The sequence below is a fragment of the Rhinopithecus roxellana genome, chromosome 4 (assembly GCF_007565055.1).
Source record: "Rhinopithecus roxellana isolate Shanxi Qingling chromosome 4, ASM756505v1, whole genome shotgun sequence".
Classification (NCBI taxonomy): domain Eukaryota; kingdom Metazoa; phylum Chordata; class Mammalia; order Primates; family Cercopithecidae; genus Rhinopithecus; species Rhinopithecus roxellana.
This window is the reverse complement of record NC_044552.1, coordinates 70,399,739-70,421,500: the sequence shown is the minus strand read 5'-3', so window position 1 is coordinate 70,421,500 and position 21,762 is coordinate 70,399,739. Positions and strand designations below refer to the sequence as shown.

The window sequence follows — 21,762 nt, the reverse complement described above, 5'->3', positions numbered from 1 at the left end:
TTCTCCTGCCTCAGCCCCCGAGTAGCTGCGACTACAGGCGCCTGCCACGTCGCCCGGCTAGTTTTTTTGTATTTTTTAGTAGAGACGGGGGTTTCACAGTGTTAGCCAGGATGGTCTCGATCTCCTGACCTTGTGATCCGCCCGTCTCGGCCTCCCAAAGTGCTGGGATTACAGGCTTGAGCCACCGCGCCTGGCCGTGTATATGATTTTTAATGGACTATTTGAAATATGTAATTGTGTTTCAGAGTCACACATTTTACAATAAAAATACTTTAAAAAGAACTCATATCTGCTCTGGTTATAGTACATGGACAAAACTATATTTTGTTAGTAGAGCTGTCTTGTAAAAATGGGCAAAATAGAAAAAAAATAATTTTCTCAGCTAGGTACAGTGGCTCACACCTGTAATCCCAGCACTTTGGGAGGCTAAGGAGGGTGGATCACTTGAGGCCAGCAGTTCAAGACCAGCCTGGGCAACATGGCAAAACCCTGTCTCTACTAAAAAAATACAAAATTTCATCTGGGCATGGTGACGTGTGCTTGTAATCCCAGCTACTGGGAGGCTGAGGCACAAGAATTGCGAACCCACGAGGCAGAGTCGTTAGTGAGCCAAGATTGCACCACTGCACTCCAGCCTGGACAATAGCAAAACTGTCTCAAAAAAAAAAAAAAAAAGAAAAAGAATTCTCAAAGAAAAGTTAAACTCAGAATGAGATCTCTGCAAATTAATTTGTTAATTGGTTGGTGGCTACAATTATAATAATTTATAATGTTAGTATAAGCTCACTTAATGTTGGTGGAGATTTAGAATAGAAATATTTTTCAAAATTTGCCTTCCAGGGCTCCATTCCAGACTTACTGTATCAGAGAAATCAGAGGAAGTGCCCTGGCCCATAGATTTTGAAAAAGTTCCCCACTTGATCCAGAAGTACTCACCCAGGTTATTATTATTATTATTACTATTATTATTTGAGACAGAGTCTTGCTCTGTCACCCAGGCTGAAGTGTGGTGGTACGACCTCTGCTCACTACAACCTCTGTCTCCTGGGTTCAAGCTGTTTTCCTGCCGTGGCCTCCCGAACAGCTGGGATTACAGGTGCCCACCACTACGCCTGGCTAATTTTTGTATTTTTGGTGGACACAGGGTTTCACCATGTCGGTCAGGCTGGTCCTGGACTCCTGACCTCAGATGATCCACCTGCCTCGGCTCTGAAAGTGCTGGGATTATAGGCCTGAGCTGCAGTGCCTGGCCAACCCCAAGTTATAAACTGCCATTATTGAAAATAATGATTGCTTTCATGATTGGAATTTTGTTTTTGATATATAAAGAATGGTATTTTGTTTTTGATATATAAAGAATGGCATGTTTAATTGAAAGTACTGCTGTCTGGAACTGCAGACTAAATATTCATGGGCATTATGAATACCAAAGCACCATAGCATCACCACGGGGCAGTAGGCTTAAATGCAACCTCATGTGTTTCGAGTAGTGGTCGGAACAGCTTTTGAATGCTGGAATTGTTTTAAAAAGAAGTTAAATTGGTTCTGACTTACCAGTTTCCACCTTTGAGTTTCCTTTTTTCCAAAAAGTTAGGCTGTGACCCGGTCTCCAGATATATGTTGAGGAGAACTGTGAGATCCATCCTGGAAATGTAGCTAACTTATAGGTATTGTAAATGTAGTTGCACTTGGGACATTTTGGATTACAAATTTGCAGAGCAGTCTAAAACTTAGAGTGCTTTCAAGTAGTTTGTTCAGTTAATCTTTACAACATCTATCAGCTGGTTTTGGTATTGACAAAAGATAATGCTTTTTCAATAGATTACCAGTATAGGCTAATTGCTCAAGCCTGTGATCCAAAAACTCTTATTGGTTTGGCACGAAGCAAAGAGAGTGATCTTCGCTTTTTTCTCCTACCACCTCCTTTGCCATCTTTAAAAGAAGTAAGTAAAACAATATTAATTTAGAGAGTGAAAAATGGTTTAATATATTATCTTCATTTTGGGTACAAAATACTTTAAAAAAGTAGTTGTTGGCTACTTCTCACAAGCAGGTAAACTGGAATATAAAACTGAAATCATAGTAGTTATACAAATATTTGTATAATATTATATACTAATTACATAGTAGTTATACAAATATTTGTATAATATTGTAACTACTAATATCAGGAGGGGCTGTTCCTGCTATATTATTTTATGCCTTTGGGAATTGGGAGTCTCTGTGAACCAGTGGGTGACATGCCATAGCATATCAGCATCCATGAGTTGGTCCCTTCTGAGCTTCTGTAGGTCAGGTTTTCTCAGCCTCAGCACTATTGACATTTTGGGCCAGATAATTCTTTGTGGTAGGGAACTGTTGTGTAACTTGTATGGTGTGTAGCAGCATCCCTAGACTCTACTCCCTAGATGCTAGTAGCACCCTCTAGTTGTAACAACCAAAGATGTCCCCAGACATTGCCAGATGTTCCCGGGGCAAAATAGCTCCTGGTTGACAAACACTGCCACAGATTTAAAGCATGCTTCTTGAGTATCTTTCCTAGACTAGAAAATGAAACTCTTAAAACTTATGCGTTCGTAGCTTTTTGAAAAATAGGAAAATGAATATGCTAGATATTAATTATTAGAGAAAATGAGATAGTAACACATTCTGGATTTAAAAAGCAGTAGCTTTAATTAGTAAGGGTGCAATACTTCATTTTGAGTCAAGATGTTGAGAATGTCAAGATGTCAGATGAAAATTCAAAGTTAAAGTTTATAGTGGATCTCTCAGTTTGAAGTAGCAAACGTGAAAATATAGAATTCAAAATTAAATGATTATTTATTTACCTGGGTGGGTGACTGTTTTCAAGACTGAAAGCAATAATTAATCTCTGATATCTCTTTCCCTATATCTCTATATCATATATATATATAGAGAGAGAGATGCACATATCATATATGACTTTGATATATATGGCAAATGTTGGCTTTGAGTCTTTGGATATTTTTTGTTGTACTCAGTTGTTGAGTATTTATGAAGAATTTTCCTTTCATTTCAGGATTCTTCCACTGAAGAAGAGCTCAGGCAATTGCTGGCTTCCTTACCTCAAACAGAGCTAGATGAGTGTATCCAGTATTTTACGTCTTTGGCTCTTAGTGAAAGCAGTCAGAGTCTAGCTGCTCAGAAGGTTAGCTCATGTATTCATTCAGTAAATATTTTCGAGTGTCCACTCTTTCCAATGTATCGTGTCAGGGGCTAGCATTCATCCAGTAACTGAGTAAACATGCTAACTTCTGGTTGTGTGCCATGCCCTGGGCTGGATGTCAGGGATGACAGGGAGGCAGGTAAATAAACAGTCACAGAGTGTGTAAGAGAGATAAAGGTGATTTCAGGAGCCCTTCACTCTGCTTAAGAGGTCATTTACAGCTTCACAGGAAGTAACTCTTAAATTTTATCTTAAAGAATGAGGGCCGGGTGTGTTGGCTCATGCCTGTAGTCCCAGCATGTTGGGAGGCTGACACGGGTGGATCACGAGGTCAAGAGATCGAGACCATCCTGGCCAACATGGTGAAACCCCATCTCTACTGAAAATACAAAAATTAGCTGGGCATGGTGGCACATGCCCATAGTCCTAGCTACTTGGGAGGCTGAAAATCGCTTGAACCCGGGAGGCAGAGGTTGCAATGAGCCGAGATCGCGCCACCGCACTCTAGGCTGGTGACAGAGCAAGACTCTGTCTCAAAAAAAACAAAAAAAAAAAAACAAAAAAAGAATGAATAGGGCTGAGCGCAGTGGCTGACAACTGTAATCCCAGTGCCCAGTGCTTTGTGAGGCTGAGGTAGGAGGATTGCCTGAGGCCAAGAGTTTGAGACCAGCTTGGGCAACACAGTGAGAACCCCCGTGTCTATAAAACATTACAAAAAAAAATTAGTTGGACGTGGTAACATGTGCCTGTAGTTCCAGCTGTTTGAGAGGCTGAGATGGGAGGATTGCTTGAGCCCAGGAGATTGAGGCTTCATTGAGCTATGATTGTGTTGCTGCACTCCAGCCTGGGCAATAGAATGAGACCCTGTCTCAAAAAAAAAAAAAAAAAAAAAAAAGAAGAAAACAAGGCTCTCAGTGAATACTGAATTCTGATATTCTTGGGGTGTTAGCAAGTTTTTATTTATAAAAATCTCATACCTCTAAGAGAAACCAGAACGGATAACCACCATTATTAACTGCAATAACTGTGTAATCTCAATGAGAGGAACGTATTTTGTCAGTAAAAAAAATCACAGTATTCTATATTCTTTGACCAATTAAATGCATTTTCTCATTTTTCCCTTTTATGAGAAATTAGGGACACATCAGTAGACAGGACTTGTCTAGTATACTTTACGTAATTTCCCCTTTTGGGCCATGTCTTGGAATTGCTCCAGTGAATTATAATGGTTTTTTCTTTTTGAAGCTGAGAGTTCCATCGTCTGGCCTCTATAGCCCTTTCTGTGCACTGACCTTCTTATGCTTTTAAATTCTGTTCCCAAAGTGGCTAGAAGGTGCCATGGTTTTTTGACAAGATATCCCTGGCTCTTTTTGATTCTTCCTGTCCTACGAGATATGGCTGCTTCTCCAAGGAGATCTGTTTCTTCTTACAGGAAAAGGTTAAGAGTCCAAAACCCAGGCACTAGGTGTGCATAATAGTTCTTCATGAAGGTAGAGCTGGTGGACCCTGGGGGCTCCTAGACACCTAAGTAACAGAGCAGAACAATTACCTTTTTCTTAAAAGGTCTTAAATTTATGGTGATATTTCCAATTCAACTAGTTTTCTTTATAATCCACATACCATAAAACCCTTTAAAACTATACAATTCATTCGGTTTTAATGTATTGAATTGAATATCATAGAGTTGTATAATCATTACTCCAATCTAATTCCAGAATATTTTCACCATCCCCCAAAGAATCCCTCTAACCATTAGCAGTCACCACTCATACCCCTCTCCAGCCCCTGGTAACCACGAATCTATTTTTCCTATGGATTGGCCTGTTCTGGACATTTCATATAAATGGAATCATCCAATATGTGGCCTTTTGTGTCTTGACTTCTTTCACTTAGCATAATGTTTTCAAGGCTCAACCACATTGTGGCATATCAGTGCTTCATTCCTTTTTATGGCCAAGTAATAGTCCATTGTATGGCTATGCCACATTTTATTTATCTCTTCATCAATGATGGACATTTGGGTCATTCCTATTCTTTGGCTGTTATGTGTGAGTAATATTTCTATGAACATTCTATCGTTTGGCTATTATGTATGAATAATACTTCTATGAACATTTCTAATTGGAAGAAAAAAAACTGTACTGTAAAAGATAGGGAAAAAGCAAAGCATTTTTCCTTCTTTCTCACACCACGTAACACTTCTGACACCAGAAGTGTGGAGGGTTTTTCCCTACACACTCAGCAATTCTCCGTAAGACACCAGCTCGGTGTCCTTCCATTTAATTCAGTTCTGACATCTCTACCTAGAGATGGTATCAGAGCCCATAGGTTAAGGGCTCTGTCCCACAGTACTGTCCCCTGCTTCGGATGCCAGTCACGTGTTCCAGGTGTGACCTGTGCTTCTGATCAACCAGCCATAAACTGGCAGTGCCCATGACCCCCTCCTTGGGTTTGATTAATTTACTGGGACAACTCATGGAATTCAGGAAAACACCTGATTTATGCTTACTGTTTATTATAAAGGATATGACAGAGGAGAGGGATGGACAGCAGATGGAAGAGATGCATAGGGCAAGTTATATAGGAAGGGGTGCCGAGCCTTCATGGCCCTCTGGGTGCATCACCCTCCAGATATCTCCATGGGTTCCGGTATCCAGAAACTTTCTGAACCCTGTCCTTCAGATTTTCATGGCTTTAATCAGTTGGCGTGGTTGATTGAATCATGGACTTTTGGTGATCACCTCAACCTTCAGGCCCTCTGTCCTCCCCAGAGGTTGGTGAATAGGGCAGAAAGTCCCTACCCTCTAATCATGCCCTTAGTCTTTCTGGCCACCAGCCCGCTTCTTGAAACTATTTAGGGGCCCTCCAGCCACCGGTCATCTCATTAGCATAAAAAAGACACTCATCACTCTAGGGGGAACCAGGGGTGGAGACCAAATATATGTTTCTTATTAGATCTCAATATCAACATTCATGTGCATGTCTTTGTGTGGATGTATGTTTTTAGTTCTCTTGAGTATATAATCTAGGAGTGGAATTTCTGGGTCTTATGGTAACTCTGTGTAACTTTTTGAGTAACTTTCAAATGTTTTCCACAGAGACTTTACCATTTTACGTTCCCACCAGGGATATATGTTATTGTCTATCTTTTATTCTAACCATCCCATTGTGTGTGAAGTAGTATCCTCATTCTGGCTTTGATTTGCATTTTCCTAATGCTTAATGATGTTGAGCACCTTTTCACATGCTGTTGGCACTTACATATCTTCTTTGGAGAAATATCTATTCAAATCCTTGGCCCAATTTTTTTTTTAACTAGTGATTTTGTTTTTGTTTTTGAGATGAGGTCTCACTGTGTTGCCCAGGTTGGAATGCAGTAGCTCTTCACAGGCAAAATCATTACGTGCCCTACAGCCTTGAACTTCTGGGCTCAAGTGATCCTCCCACCTCACACCTGTAGCTGGGTCTACAGGTGTGAGCCACCATGGCTCCCTTTGCTCATTTTAAAATTGGGTTACTTGTCCTTTTGAAGCATCTTTTCATGTTGTAGCACCCAATTTATAAATGGGCTTTTGTTTTTTTTTTGTTGAATTGTAAGAGTTCTTGATATATTCTAGATACAAATCTCTTATTAGATATGTTGAATTGTAAGAGTTGAATTTTTTTGTTGTTCAATCGTAAGAGTTCTTTATATTGTTGAATTGTAAGAACTCTTTATGTATTCTGGATACAAATCTCTTATTAGATATGTAATTTGCAGATATTTCTCCCATTCTGTGGGTTCTTTTCACTTTCTTGATAGTGACCTGTGCACCCCAAATGTTTTTAATTTTCATGAAGTCTGGACAGGCATGGTGGCTTATGTCTGTAGTCCTAGCACTTTGGGAGGCGGAGGTGGGAAGATTACTTGAGCCCAGGAGTTTGAGAACAGCCTGGGCAACATAGCAAGACTATCTCTACAAAGAAGAAAAACATTAGCCAGTTGTGGGGTGTGTGCCTGTGATCCTAGCTTCTCAGGAAGCTAAGGCGGGAGGAGCACTTGAGCCCAGGAATTCGAGGCTGCAGTGAGCAGTGATTGTGCCACTGCATTCCAGCTTGGGCAACAGAACAAGTCCCTGTCCCTAAAAAAAATTAAAAAATAAAAAACATTTTTGATGAAGTCCAATTTATATATTTCTTTCTTTTGTTGTTTGTGCTGTTGGTGTCAAACCTAGGAAACCACGGGCCTGTCATACCAAGTAGTTTCTTATCTAAATCTGTATTCTTCCCTTCTCTATTCTTATGCCCCTGCTTTTCATCTGGAAGCCAGGGAACCACCTCATTTTCAGCAGGCCTTGTCTAACATCTGACAGTTTCAGCTTGGTTGGGACCAGGCTGTTTACAGACAGGGTCTTGTGGACTCGGGTGCTTCTCTGTGTTCTGCCATAGTGTCTCCCACTCCCATCACTAACTTCTCTCCTGCACCCCCATGTCAGAGCTCCTGAGACCTGGCCTGACATTACTATTTAGTTGATATTCCTCTACCTTCTATAGTGTTCTGTAACCTTACCTTTTGCCAAGTGAAGAGAGGGAAAATGGTTTAATACCACCATGCCACTTCTTTTTTTTGAAATGGAGTCTCCCTCTGTCACCCAGGCTAGAGTGGTGTAGTGGTGTGATCTCGACTCACTACAACCTCTGCCTCCTGGGCTCAAGCAATTCTCCTGCCTCAGCCTCCCGAGTAGCTGGGACTACAGGCATGTGCCACCACACTAGGCTAATTTTTTTGTATTTTTAGTAGAGTTGGGGTTTCACCATGTTGGTCAGGCTGGTCTCAAACTCCTGACCTCAGGTAATCTGCTCGCCTTGGCCTCCCAAAGTGCTGGGATTATAGGTGTGAGCCACTGTGCTTGGCCCCACTATGCTGCTTCTTTGTGCAGAATTCTTGGCCTCAGCAGTAAAGAGTTACATAGTTTAAATTGGCCTTGTGCATGTGTATGTGTGTGTTCATAGTTAAAATATCATATGTTTGTGCGTTTTAACATTCACCACCTTGGAGAGGACCTGGGTCTTCTGACAACTTCTCCTACCCATTTCAGGTGCCTCATTTTAAAGATCTTCCCCTAACCAAAGTTTTTCTGAAAAAGTAATTCGTATGACTTTTTTTTTTTTTTTTTTTTTTTTGAGACGGAGTCTCGCTCTGTCACCCAGGCTGGAGTGCAGTGGCCGGACCTCAGCTCACTGCAAGCTCTGCCTCCTGGGTTTACGCCATTCTCCTGCCTCAGCCTCCGAAGTAGCTGGGACTACAGGCGCCCGCCACCTCGCCCAGCTAGTTTTTTGTATTTTTAGTAGAGACGGGGTTTCACCATGTTAGCCAGGATGGTCTCGATCTCCTGACCTCGTGATCCACCCGTCTTGGCCTCCCAAAGTGCTGGGATTACAGGCTTGAGCCACCGCGCCCGGCCATGACCTTTTTTTTGAGATGAGGGTCTCACTCTGTCACCCAGGTTGGAGCATGGTGGCATGATCTCGGCTCACTACAGCCTCCACCTTCTGGGCTCAAGTGATCCTCTCACCTCAGCCTCCTGAGTAGCTGGGACTACAGGCGTGTACCACCAGGCCTGGCTAATTTTTTTTGTATTTTTGGTGGAGACAGGGTTTCGCCATGTTGCCCAGGCTGGTCTCAAACTCCTGGCTCAAGAGGTCCACTGAGCCTCAGTCTTCCAAAGTGCTAGTATAACAAGCGAGAGCCACCGTGCTTGGACCGTATGACCTTTTAATTGCATTGTCTTTACGCTACTCCAATTCAGTATATTTAGGAACCATAGATCACACTGGAAATGATGAAACTGACACTTGAAACGTTTCCATTCTACTTGGGCAGATCACAGACACATATAGATCCATCCTTTAAGTAAATTGTTTTTAGTATTTTTTTAAAAAACAATGAATGCTTTATGTTTAATGAAGGACCTTTGATTTTTCCACTTGGCAGGTACTAGTTTCACTTTGATTTGAGTCCCTGTTCTTTTTTTTAAAACAAGAGGTAGCATATCTTTAATTAATTTTTCAAATAAATATTTAATTTTAATTCTAATGTCCCATCTCTTTAGTCCAGTAAGCACTGCCTTTTACTTTTTTTTTTTTTTTTTTTGAGGCACAGCATCGCTATATCCCCAGGCTGGAGTGCAGTGGCTCCATCTCGGCTCACTGCAAGCTCCGCCTCCCAGGTTCAAGCGATTCTCCTGCCTCAGCCTCCGAAGTTGCTGGGACTACAGGCACAAGCCACTATGCCCAGCTGATTTTTATGTTTTTAGTAGAGACGAGGTTTCACCACGTTAGCCAGGATGGTCTCGATCTCTTGACCTTGTGATCTGCCTGCCTTGGCCTCCCAAAGTACTGGGATTACAGGCGTGAGCCACTGCGCCTGGCCTCCTTTTCGTTATTCTTATTCCCTCTACTCTGCCTCAAGTTTGTCATGCCTCCTGGATTTCACATATGCCAGGAGGCTGGGGGTGCTGACATGGCGGGTGGAGAGAGTCCATCTGGTTTGTAGTAATCTGTCTGCCCAGTTTATGACAGACCTGTCTCATAGTGGTCCCCAAGGGCCCTTCAGTGTCACTGTGCTGTTTCTATATAAAACTGCTTTCAAGCTGGGCACAGTGGCTCATGCCTGTAGTCCCAGCTACTGAGGAGGCTGAGGCAGGAGGATACCCCAGTCCAGAAGTTTGAGGCTGTGGTGCTCTAGGATAGCTTCTGTGAACAGCCACTGCACTCCAACCTGGGCGACATAGTGAAACCGCATCTCTAAAAAATAAATAAACAAAACTCCTCATGTACGGAGGACAAAACTCCTCATGTACGGAGGCGACTGTCAACCCCAGCATACAGCCAACACAATAATGTTTGGTTTTGGAATAGAGTTCTTAACCTTTGAATACCATGGACTCCTTTTGTGATTTGGTTAAGTCTAGGAACTCAGTTCTAAATGCATAAAATATAATGCATAAGATTACAAAGGAAACAAATTATATTGAAATAGTGTTATCAAAAGAGAAAACAAATTCTGATATAATTAATATATGTATTTATGGATGCATTCAATAATAAAATATATTTAAAACAAAGTTGAAGTTAATTAAAATTTTTCTCTGACTTTTTATTTTGGAATAATTTTAAATTTAAATAATTGCAAAAATAATACATATCATTAAGGTTTACCAGTTACTGGCTGGGTGCAGTGGCTCACTCCTGTAATCCTAGCACTTTGGGAGGCCGAGGCAGTTAGAGCACGAGGTCAGGAAATTGAGACCATCCTGGCGAACACAGTGAAACCCCATCTCTATTAAAAATACAAAAGAATTAGCCGGGCATGGTGGCGGGCGCCTGTAGTCCCAGCTACTTGGGAGGCTGAGGCAGGAGAATGGTGTGAACTTGGGAGGCAGAGCTTGCAGTGAGCCGAGATCATGCCACTGCACTCCAGCCTGGGCAACAGAGTGAGACTCCGTCTCAAAAAAAAAAAAGATTCACCAATTACTAACATTTTATCCTGTTTGTTATATCATCCCTCCCTTTTACTTTCCTTCTCTCTGCAGATATATTTTAAGGTACCTATTCACATACATTTAATATTTTTCTCCCTGAGCCATTCATTAGGTACAGACATGATGCCCCAAGGACATTCCCTGAAAGAACCACAGTACAGTTATCAATTCAGAAAATTTAATATTGATATAATACTGTTGTGTAATATTCAAATACTCCGTATTTGAATTTTCCCAGTAATTCTTTTATGACAGCTTTTTTTTTTTTTTTTTTTTTGGAGATGTAGTCTCGCTCTGTCACCCAGGCTAGAGTGCAGTGGTATAATCTCGGCTCATTGCAATCTCCGCCTCCCCGGTTCAAGCAATTCTCCTACCTCAGCCTCCTGAGTAGCTGGGATTACAGGCATCCGCCACCAAGCCTGACTAATTTTGTATTTTTAGTAGAGACAGGATGTCACCATGTTGATCAGGCTGGTCTTGAACTCCTGACTTCAGGTGATCTGCCTGCCTTGGCCTCCCAAAGTGCTGGGATTATAGGCGTGAGCCACTGCGCCCAGCCTATGGCAGCCTTTTTCTTTTTAAAAAATCTATTGCAGGATCTAGTCTGGTATTAAGTGTTGCATGTGAGTCTTGCGTATTTAGACTCCTTTTACCTGAAAATTTTTTCAGCCTTTCTCTGTCTTCATGACATTGACATTTTTGAAGAGTACAAAGCAGTGGTTTGTAGATTGGCCCTCAGTTTAGTTTGTCTTATGCTTCCTCATGTTTAAATTCGGGTGTGCGTTATTACAGGAATACGATAGAGGTGATTTTGTGTCCTTCCCAGTATGTCATGCCCAGAAGCGCGTGATGCCAGCTCACCCCTTATTGCTGATGTTCCCTTTGTTCACTTGATTAAAGTGATGTCTGCCAGTTTTCTCTGCTTGAATGTTAATGTATTTCTTTATTTGAAATTAATACGGCTTGGCTGGGCACGGTGGCTCAAGCCTGTACTCCCAGCACTTTGGGAGGCCGAGACGGGCGGATCACGAGGTCAGGAGATCGAGACCATCCTGGCTAATACGGTGAAACCCAGTCTCTACTAAAAAGACAAAAAATCAGCCGGGCGTGGTGGCGGGCGCCTGTAGTCCCAGCTACTCAGGAGGCTGAGGCAGGAGAATGGCGTGAACCCGGAAGGTGGAGCTTGCAGTGAGCCGAGATCTCGCCCCTGCACTCCAGCCTGGGTGCCAGAACGAGACTCCGTCTCAAAAAAAAAAAAGAAAAAAATTAATACATGATTTGTAGGAGGAGGAACTACTTTGAGATTAGGAGACTATCCTGTTGCTCTTCAAACTTTTAGCCAGTGGTTTTATTTAATAATATTCTTTGAATAAATCTTGCCTGAATAACGGTTATTATTAGGTGGTTACAAATGCTGAGTTTTCCCCCCTAATTTTATTACTCCTTATTCATTTATTTAGTACTCTTCTGTAGGAAAAGCTTTCTTCCTCCTCCCATTTCTCCTTTCTGCCTTTCTTTCTAATCCATATGGGATCACATATGGCTATTTTTCTTCACTAGATTATAATCTATTACTCTCCTTATTCATACTCATGTTCACATTGTCTCAGGTTTGGCTGTGGGAGCCCCTTCAGGTTGTCTCCCGTGTCTTTTGGAAATGGTTTGTCATTATTTTTGGAGCAGTTGCTTATTTTCTGGCATTAGAAAATGTTCGTCTTAGACTTTCCCTGTTCTAGCCCTAGAATCAGCTGATTTTTAAAGCAGACTTGGTTCCTTTTAGGGCTTATGGTGTTTAGTAACCAAGTTCTGGGCTAGGGAAGCCCATTGCTGCTGTTGTTGCTTTCAGGCCTTCAGTGGATAGAGCTGGGGAAAAGAGGCAGCTTCATATGGTTCCATTCAATATGTACCTTTTATTTTTTAATGACATACCAGTGTGAATGCTGTTGTTGCTTCGCTGAGTAAGAACATTGAACGGTTGATCTCAAATCATTATTGCTAGGGAATATGGAAAGCAGTGTAGATTTGGGATCACTAGTATGAGAATGTGCAACTTCACCATTTGGTGATAGTTGGCATTGAAAGGAAGAGTGAATATAACCGTATTTTCAGATAGCTGCAACATGAGATGTGATATGAAAATACCTGTGCTTTCCCTTACGAACAGAATCACAGGGACTGCTAGTGTTACTGTGGTTTATTGTCTATGTTCATAACTGAATACTATGCAGAATTTCAGTTAGAGGTTAGGAAAAAACAAAGGTAATTTTTTTTCCATCCAAGTTTACACCCTGGCTGCCTTGAATTCTATCTACCCCATACCCCTAAGGACCTTGTTAAAAACTCCTGGTTTAGAATGAACATGATTTTAAAGACCAGTTAGTTTGGACAAATCACAGAGCTCTAAGGTTATAACTTTTTATGAAGAAACACCAGAGATGGGCCGGGCACGGTGGCTTATGCCGGTAATCCCAGCACTTTGGGAGGCCAAGGTGGGCGGATCACGAGGTCAGGAGATCGAGACTATCCTGTCTAACATGGTGAAACCCCATCTCTACTAAAAATACAAAAAATTAGCTGGGCGTGGTGGCACGCGCCTGTAGTCCCAGCTACTTGGGAGGCTGAGGCAGGAGAATCACTTGAACCTGGGAGGTGGAGCTTGCAGTGAGCTGAGATCGCACCACTGTACTCCAGCCTAGGCGACAGAGTGAGACTCCATCTCAAAAAAAGAAAACAAAAAAAACACACCAGAGATTGGCTCTTATATATTACTGTTGCCTTTCAATTTTTCTACCTATTCCTTTTTCTTTTTTTTCTGTCTGTTTTTGAGACAGGGTCTCACTCTGTTGCCCAGGCTAGGGTTCAGTGGCATGATCATGGCTTACGGCAACCTTGACCTCCCTGGGTTAGGCAATCCTCCCACCTCAGCCTCCTGGGTAGCTGGGATAGCAGGTGCACCACCTTGCCTAGCTAATTTTTTGTGGAAATGGGGTTTCACTGTATTGACCAGGCTGGTCTTGAACGCCTGGGCTCAAGCAATCCACTTGCCTCGGCCTCCCAAAGTGCTGGGATTACAGACGTGAGCCACCACCCTCAGCCTGTACCTACTCCTTGTTATTGTTTTCAATATTGTCATTCTCTAGCTTTTTCTATGCATTTCTTTAATCCTTAGGAAATTATTTTTTGTTGCACTCATAGAATTTGATGTTTGGTGTTTCTTAAATCTTTATGAATTTATTTAGTCTTGTCATATCTTAATTCAGTACAAAGCAGCAGTAACTATGTACATTTATTTTTATATTAGGGTTTAGAATATAATCCATACAACCATACTGTGAGTTTGTTCCTTTGTATTCATTCCTTTTTGCTTGTACTTCTTACTGCCACAAAATCTGCCAATTCATAAGCTTCGCCAACAATGAGAATGGAATGGGAACTGCATTCTACATCACACTGCCGAAATGGCCAAGACAAATGAAAGTCCTAGATCATTTTTCCTCGCCTTCTCCCCTCTCTGTCCTTGGGGAATTTAGAGTAGAAATAGATGAGATGATTCAAGGGTACAAGGTGGGAAAAGGGGTTTGGGGGAGCCAGGATGTGGTGATAAATCTTCAAGAAAAAATTCCTGCCCCCTGATAAAGTTCACCAATCCACTATTTACCATTATCTCTGCCACAGAAGGATGACTTTTCATGACTTAGCCCCATCTCAATCTTCAGTTTAAATAATGTGACTCCCTGAGATCCAATGCATGTTTAAATGTAAAAAAACAATATTATATACGAGAAGAAGGCATGAATAAAAAGTATAGAGTGACCAAAAATTATTTTTAGTTGGTTTACTGAACCATGGACCTTATAAATTAACTAAAAATGCAGAATCTTATGGATTATATTTTCTATAGAAAACACTGGGCTTTATATTAATGTATACATTTTTCAGCCATTACCTTGTAGTTGTCCTCTTTTGCCAGCGGATGGGCTGTACGCACACGATTACGACCCCTAGCTCCAAAGTGAAGCACTTCCAAAGCACCTACAGCAATGCAGCAATACATCTTCTCTCCATCCCTTCCGTCTCTCCTACCCCAACGCACACACACTCACTCTCTACACGAGTAGTAGCACAGGATACATACACACCGTTCTATACCTTTTTCTCACTTAAGGATTATTGTGGAGATTGGTATATATCAGTGTAAGAAGAGACTCAAAATTTTTAGACTGGCATAGCATTCCATTGTACAACTGTACCATAATTGATTTAACTAACCCCCATTGATGACTATTAGCTGGTTTTCAGTCTTTATTATTGTACAAACAATGCAGTAGTGAGCAAACCTGCATATCTCTCACCTTCCCTGTGTGTGAGCATCTCTGTAGGATAAATTCTTAAAGGGCATGTGCACTTGTGATCTTGATCGCTGATGCCAGGTTGTCCTTCATAGAAGTGGTGCCATTGATACCACTTGCAGCAGGGTGCTGTGCGTGCTTGTTTCCGTAGAACCTCGTCTGTCTGATAGATGACAAATGTAGTTTCTCAGTGTCCTTTCAATGTGCATGCCTCTCATGAACAGTGCTGAGTGTTGTTTATATATATTTATAAAATAAATATATAAGCAGATATATAGTTATTTATATTATTATATTTATGTATTTTATATATAGTGAATTATATTTAGAAATATGCCTCTAAAATATAAAAATAAAAATATAAATATATAATTTGCATATTATATAATATATGATATATAGATATAAAATATATAGTATATTATATATAATATATAGATATAAGAATACATAGTATATTATAATATATAATGTACATATATACTATATAATATATAAATATGTAAATACATATAAATATATAATATATAATTTATGTTTTTATATATTTTAGAGTTATATTTATTTTCCTAACAACTTTATGTTTATGACTGTTGCTTGTGTTTCTATAATAGCGTTGGTATTTTTTGTCACTGACTTGTAGGAGATTATTGCATATTAGTGACATTAACCCTTGATCTGTGATAAGAGTTGAAATTGAAATGTTTTAATTTTGAAAACATTCAATAAAAAAAGAAATGTTTTTATTATTTATGTTTTAATATCTGTTAGAAATAGTCCACACTTTTGTTTTGTAATTTTTGTAACGATTTTTGTTTATCCTTCCATATGAACTTGAATTTCAACTTGAGAAGAATTAAAGGCTCTGTGATCGTTGTCATTGTGGTCTTTCTTTTTAACTTGTCCAATAATGCTTTATATCTTTGAATTATGTTGATTATTAGACTTTAAGTAGGCTATTAGCAGAATCTGGAAAATAATATACTGTTTTGACCACTGGGGGCTGAAAGAGATGACACTAGAACATCCTGGGCTTTTCTTACTTGTTAAAGAATTGTGAGTTAGTCTTCACACTTTCAAACAAAAGGACACAGAGGAGAGACTTGAGGAGGACACAGAGGTTGTGCTCTTCTCAGAATAATTTTTATGTTTTCTGTTCTGATAACCCACAGTTTCCATAAAATTCCTTTTATGTTTCCAACATATTTTGAGACCCTACACATTAGTATTTTCTAATGTCATCTATTAGTTCAGAGATTTTTTTTTTGTCAAACAAGAATATTAGTCACTTTTTTTCAGTAAAAATTCTAATTATTTTAATTTCAGGGTGGTTTATGGTGTTTTGGAGGAAATGGACTTCCTTATGCTGAAAGTTTTGGAGAAGTTCCTTCAGCAACAGTGGAAATGTTCTGTTTAGAAGCTATAGTAAAACATTCTGAGGTAATTTACATTTTCAAAATGTAGTTTACTTTTTATGGTTTCATTGAAATAATTATATAAGTTGATTCTTTCAAGGGCAGTAATCATCATTTACTGTAAAAGGAGAAAAGCCCTTCACTTATCTTTAAATTTCTGCTTTCCTCCAGTTTTGATTGTTAGACTAATCATGATTTAGCACCAATAAATGAGATTCTGTTTTGCTAAGTATTTCTAAAAATTTATTTAATTTTAATTGCATAAAAGAAATTAGCCCATCATCTAAATGTGGCATTTGCCTTTGAGTTATGTTGTCTTCTGCCTTTCTCAGATATTTTTTTTTTTTTTTTTTTTTTTTTTTTTTTTTTTTTTTTTTTTTTTTTTGAGGCGGAGTCTCGCTCTGTCGCCCGGACTGGAGTGCAGTGGCCGGATCTCAGCTCACTGCAAGCTCCGCCTCCCGGGTTCACGCCATTCTCCTGCCTCAGCCTCCCGAGTAGCTGGGACTACAGGCGCCCGCCACCTCGCCCGGCTAGTTTTTTTGTATTTTTAGTAGAGACGGGGTTTCACTGTGTTAGCCAGGATGGTCTCGATCTCCTGACCTCGTGATCCGCCCGTCTCGGCCTCCCAAAGTGCTGGGATTACAGGCTTGAGCCACCGCGCCCGGCCTTCTCAGATATTTTTACATATTATTTTCAGATAATTTCCATTAAAACAACTGCCAAAGATGTGACAAGATAAAAGAAAAAAACAGGCTGGGCGTGGTGGCTCACGCTTGTAATCCCAGCACTTTGGGAGGCTGAGGCGGGTGGATCACCTGAGGTCAGGAGTTCGAGACCAGCCTGGCCAACATGGTGAAACTCCGTCTCTACTAAAAATACAAAAATTAGCCAGGTGTGGTGGTGTGCGCCTATAATCCCAGCTACTTGGGAGGCTGAGGCAGGAGAATCGCTTGAACCCGGGTGGCAGAGGTTGCAGTGAACTGAGATTGTGCCACTGCACTCCAGGCTGGGCAACAGAGCGAGACTCCATCTCAAAAAAAAATAAAAAAAACAAGGAAATATTAGATGACTGTACTCTTGAAGTGTGACTGTAGCATATATCAATGATGGTTAAACTCTTTGGTACCGTAGAAACTTTTCTATCATGATGACAGTTTAAAGAAAAAAAAGGCAACAAACCTTGTAGTGCTCATAGTGCAGAAACATCACCCAGGAAATGTGTTTAAAAATGCACATTTTTCCACTCACTTGTATCAAGTTTAATGTCATACATTTGGTGTGGAGTCCAGGAATTCGCATTTGTAGCCAGCACCCTGGTGAGGTGAATGCAGGTGATGTGACCCACATCAAGACAAACACCATCCTTGAGATTCTGAACTCTCCAGTTCAGTTTTGGGACACATTAGACATGGCTTAAAAGCCATGTGTGGAAAGTTATCTTTACACTAGAAAGTCATCTTTAGTTCTCACCCATGAAATTAGGAACTGACCACAAAGCAGAGGGAATAAGGTGTTGTAGTACAGAAGGGACCTGGGAAAATTTGCTCGAGTGTGATGTCTCCTGAGTTGTTTTTCTGAAGCAATAGCTGCATCTTCAGTAGAAAGGGCAGTGCATGGAATATAATAGTTACCTTTCCAGAAATCTCTCAAATTATTGCAGATCTTACTCGATATACAGTATATTTAAAAGGCATACATTTTAAAGCACTTAAAATATGATATAATTTAACAAAAATCTAGAAAATGAAAATTGCCATATGTACATATGGTGTCATGTCCTTGAGTAAAACTAGTGATGGGAAGAGGCAAGGCTGTGCCCAGAGACATTAGAAAGACTGACTTGTTGGTCTGTTCTCTTCCCTTAATACGCATGTTTTCTTTTTCTTTTATCTGTTTTCTCCATTAAAACTTCAATCCCTTTTTACTTTTACCTGATCTTTCTCTTTTAAAAAATTTTCCAACTTCTAAGTTTGAGGCTAGCCCCATAGCTGTGGGCATTGTGTGGAATGGGGTGTGGGACCACAGAGGTCACTGGTTTCGCCCTGTGTGAGTCCTTGTTTGCTGAACGAAATCTGTCTGCTTGCACAGAGGACTATTTCCTGGGAACAGGTGGCAGATTTCTCAAGGTGAGAACTGTTTTAAGGTAATTTCAAGTCAAAGTGTCACTATAAATTGAAACAATTTTGTAATAATGACATTGTCAGGTTATATCCAACCAAGAGCTAAGCAGAATGAGAATAATGATTTTAGTAGTCCTGGTGAGAGATGCCTTCTTGGGACTTTTTCTATGATTTTGAAGCACTTCCCGCTTAGACAGGGATTTACTGATTTAAGCAAGCTGAGACAAGAGCTTTGAGGAGTCTCCCTGCATCCCTGCCCTTGAGCAGGAGCTACCTAGCTGTCCCCATGACCAGGCTGTGTCATCTCACGTCATGAATTTGTGCAATGTCTAAGGGAGCTTTCGTTTATTTATTGTGCCAGATATCCACACATTGTGATAAAATCGAAGCAAATGGAGGCCTGCAGCTACTTCAGAGGCTGTACCGACTTCACAAGGACTGCCCTAAAGTACAGAGAAATATAATGCGTATCATTGGAAATATGGCTTTGAATGAACATCTTCATTCTTCTATAGTTCGCTCAGGTAACAGCGTTATATACTGAGTGTTTTTTATTTTGTTTTCCCACCTCTACCCCTCATGATATGTTCATTTTTAATAGACAAGGCTCTATTTAGGGTTAGGTATGGGTCCTTAGAACATGTTATTTTGGTACAGGCAAGGAATTGCTTGAGATTGTAGATAATCTGTGCCTAAGATAATCAGTGTTATAGATGATCATAGGAGAGCAGGTTTGCCATGATGATCATCTAATTATTTATGTAATTTTTTTTTTCTTTGAGAGAGAATCTCACTGTGTTGCCAAGGCTAGAGTGCAGTGGTGTGGTCATAGCTCACTACAGCCTTGAACTCCTAGGCTCAAGGGATCCTTCTACCTCAGCCTCCCGAGTAGCTGGGACTACAGGCACGTGCCATTGTGCATGGCTAATTTGAAAACCTTTCTATAGAGACGGGGGTCCCATTTTGTTGCCCAGGCTAGTCTCAAACTCCTGGGCTCACATGATACCCCTGCCTTGGCCTCCCATAGTGTTGAGATTACAGGTGTCAGCCACCATGCCCGGCCTGTAATTTTTGATGTGATTTGGTTAACCAAGAGGCATAGTCAGACTAAAAAGAGATTCATTTTATGATTAATGATTTTCCCTCTTGCAAGTAATAAACCAGCTGTGGGGAGATACTTTAAGACCAAGCAAATATCCTGCTTTCTATCCTCTGGCAGTTCCTGCCCAATCTAGTCTTCACCTTAATGGTTTTAAAATCATTTTCTAGCTCCAGCACACCCTCTGCATTTCCTTTTCAGCTTTTGACATTGTACTGGAAGCAAGAGTCCTTCTCTCTCCCTCCTCCCTCCCTGCATATCCTCCCTCCCTTCTATTGACAGGTCCATGAATTCCTATTTTTAATAGTTTATAATTTATTGCTGTACTTAATAATTTGGTGCCAAATTGTTCCAGCTTTGACTAATGGGAGCCCCAGCAAACTGGTCCATGTCCTCTATGATATGCCCACATTATTTTGGGGAGGCATTTCTTATTTCCTGGTATAATAAGATATTTTAGGCTCATTTCTCTGAAGAAACCTCTATCCTTTTAGTGGGAGAATGATTCTTAGAGACCAAGGTCTAAATGATAGGAGTGCATATTGCTCCTGGGGTGTCTTTGTTTCTTGCCTCTTTCAGTAGAAAGAGCTGGATAATACATACACACATATATATATACACACAGACAGACATACACACACAAATACGTATAAGTGTATATGTACACATATTGTGTGCTGTGGGATGGAGGATATACTTTCAGCACTTACTAATGTAATTATTGATACTGTTTGGTTATGTTGGTCATCTTGCTCTTTGCTTTCTATTTGTCCCTCTTTTTCTTCTTTTTTTCTGACTTCTTGTATTACTTGAGTGTTTGTTTTTAAATTCAGTTCTTTCTCCTCTTTTGGCTTTTTATATTATGTTTGTGTGTATTTTTTAATGGTTGTATCCTTACAGTCTACTTTGAATTAAGATTATACCATTTCATATGATGTAAGATCCTTACAACTCCATAATTCAGTTCACATCCCCTGCCATTCTTTGTGATATTGTTGTAATATATTTTACTCTTATTTATAGACTTCACAATATATTATCATTGTTGTTATTATTTTTAGACAGGATCTTGCTGTGTTGCCCAGGCTGTCCTCAAACTCCTAGGCTCAAGCGATCCTCCTACCTTAGCCTCATAAGTAGCTGGGACTATATGTTTGGGCCATTGTGCCTGGTTACATTGTTGTTATTTAAGTTTTAATAATTGTTTTAGTTTATTTTGTGCTTCTGTAACCTAAGGCTATATGTTGGAGGCTGGGTAATTTATAAATAACAGATTTATTGTCTCTCAGTTCTGGAGGCTGGGAAGTTCAAGATCTAGGTTCTGGCCATTGGTGTCTTGTGAGGGCCTCATTGTTTTATCATCACATGGCAGAAGACCGAAGGGGAAGCTAGCCTTCATGTTGCATGAAGCCTCTTTTTTTTTATTTAAAATTTTTTGAATTTAAAATTTTATGTACATAATAATTGTACATATTTATGGGGATGTACATGTAGTGATGTTCTGATACAAGCATACAATGTGTAATGGTCAAGTCAGGGCAATTGCAATAGCAATCACTTCAAACATGAATTAATTATATTAATGTGGGAGGAATACTGATGGCTCAGTCACCTCTTAAAGGCTCACCTCTTCACACTGTCACATTGGCAACACTTGAATTTTGGAGGGGACACATTGAAACCATAGGAACAGTCATGTGACATTTAAAGAATATAAAAAATCAAAAATCTTTTTTGTTTGCATATTTATAATCTCCAGTGCTCTCCCTTTTTTCTGTATATATGAATTTACATCTGATAATATTTCTCTTCAGCCTAAAGACTTTCCTTTAGTATTTCTTGTGTGTTGGGTCCGCTGGCAACAAATTCTTTCACCTCGTTATTTAAAAATGTCTTTACTTTGCCTTTATTTTATACCCAGGAAAAGATATCTTCCCTGGATATTCTTTGTTGACTGTGTGTGTGTGTGTGTGTGTGTGTGTGTGTGTGTGTATATATTATTTTTTTTTTCCACCATTTCTAAAATGTCATTCCACTCTTTCCTGGAATCCATTGTCTGATGAGAAGTC

General features: G+C 40.1%; 1 protein-coding gene across 4 annotated transcripts in view; it reads left to right on the top strand.

Moving 5' to 3' along the window:
• The window catches only part of SERAC1 (serine active site containing 1), a 61,065-nt gene that overhangs the window by 23,239 nt on the left and 16,064 nt on the right, over positions 1 to 21,762 (top strand). For 3 of the 4 annotated variants that reach the window (XM_010381540.2, XM_010381541.1, XM_030929396.1), the window contains 4 exons: positions 1,822 to 1,943; positions 3,041 to 3,169; positions 16,386 to 16,499; positions 18,956 to 19,118. In XM_010381540.2, coding sequence (XP_010379842.1) covers positions 1,822 to 1,943; positions 3,041 to 3,169; positions 16,386 to 16,499; positions 18,956 to 19,118 — 528 coding nt within the window. The remainder of the gene's footprint in view (positions 1 to 1,821; positions 1,944 to 3,040; positions 3,170 to 16,385; positions 16,500 to 18,955; positions 19,119 to 21,762) is intronic. The other variant, XM_030929395.1, reaches the window with a different exon arrangement.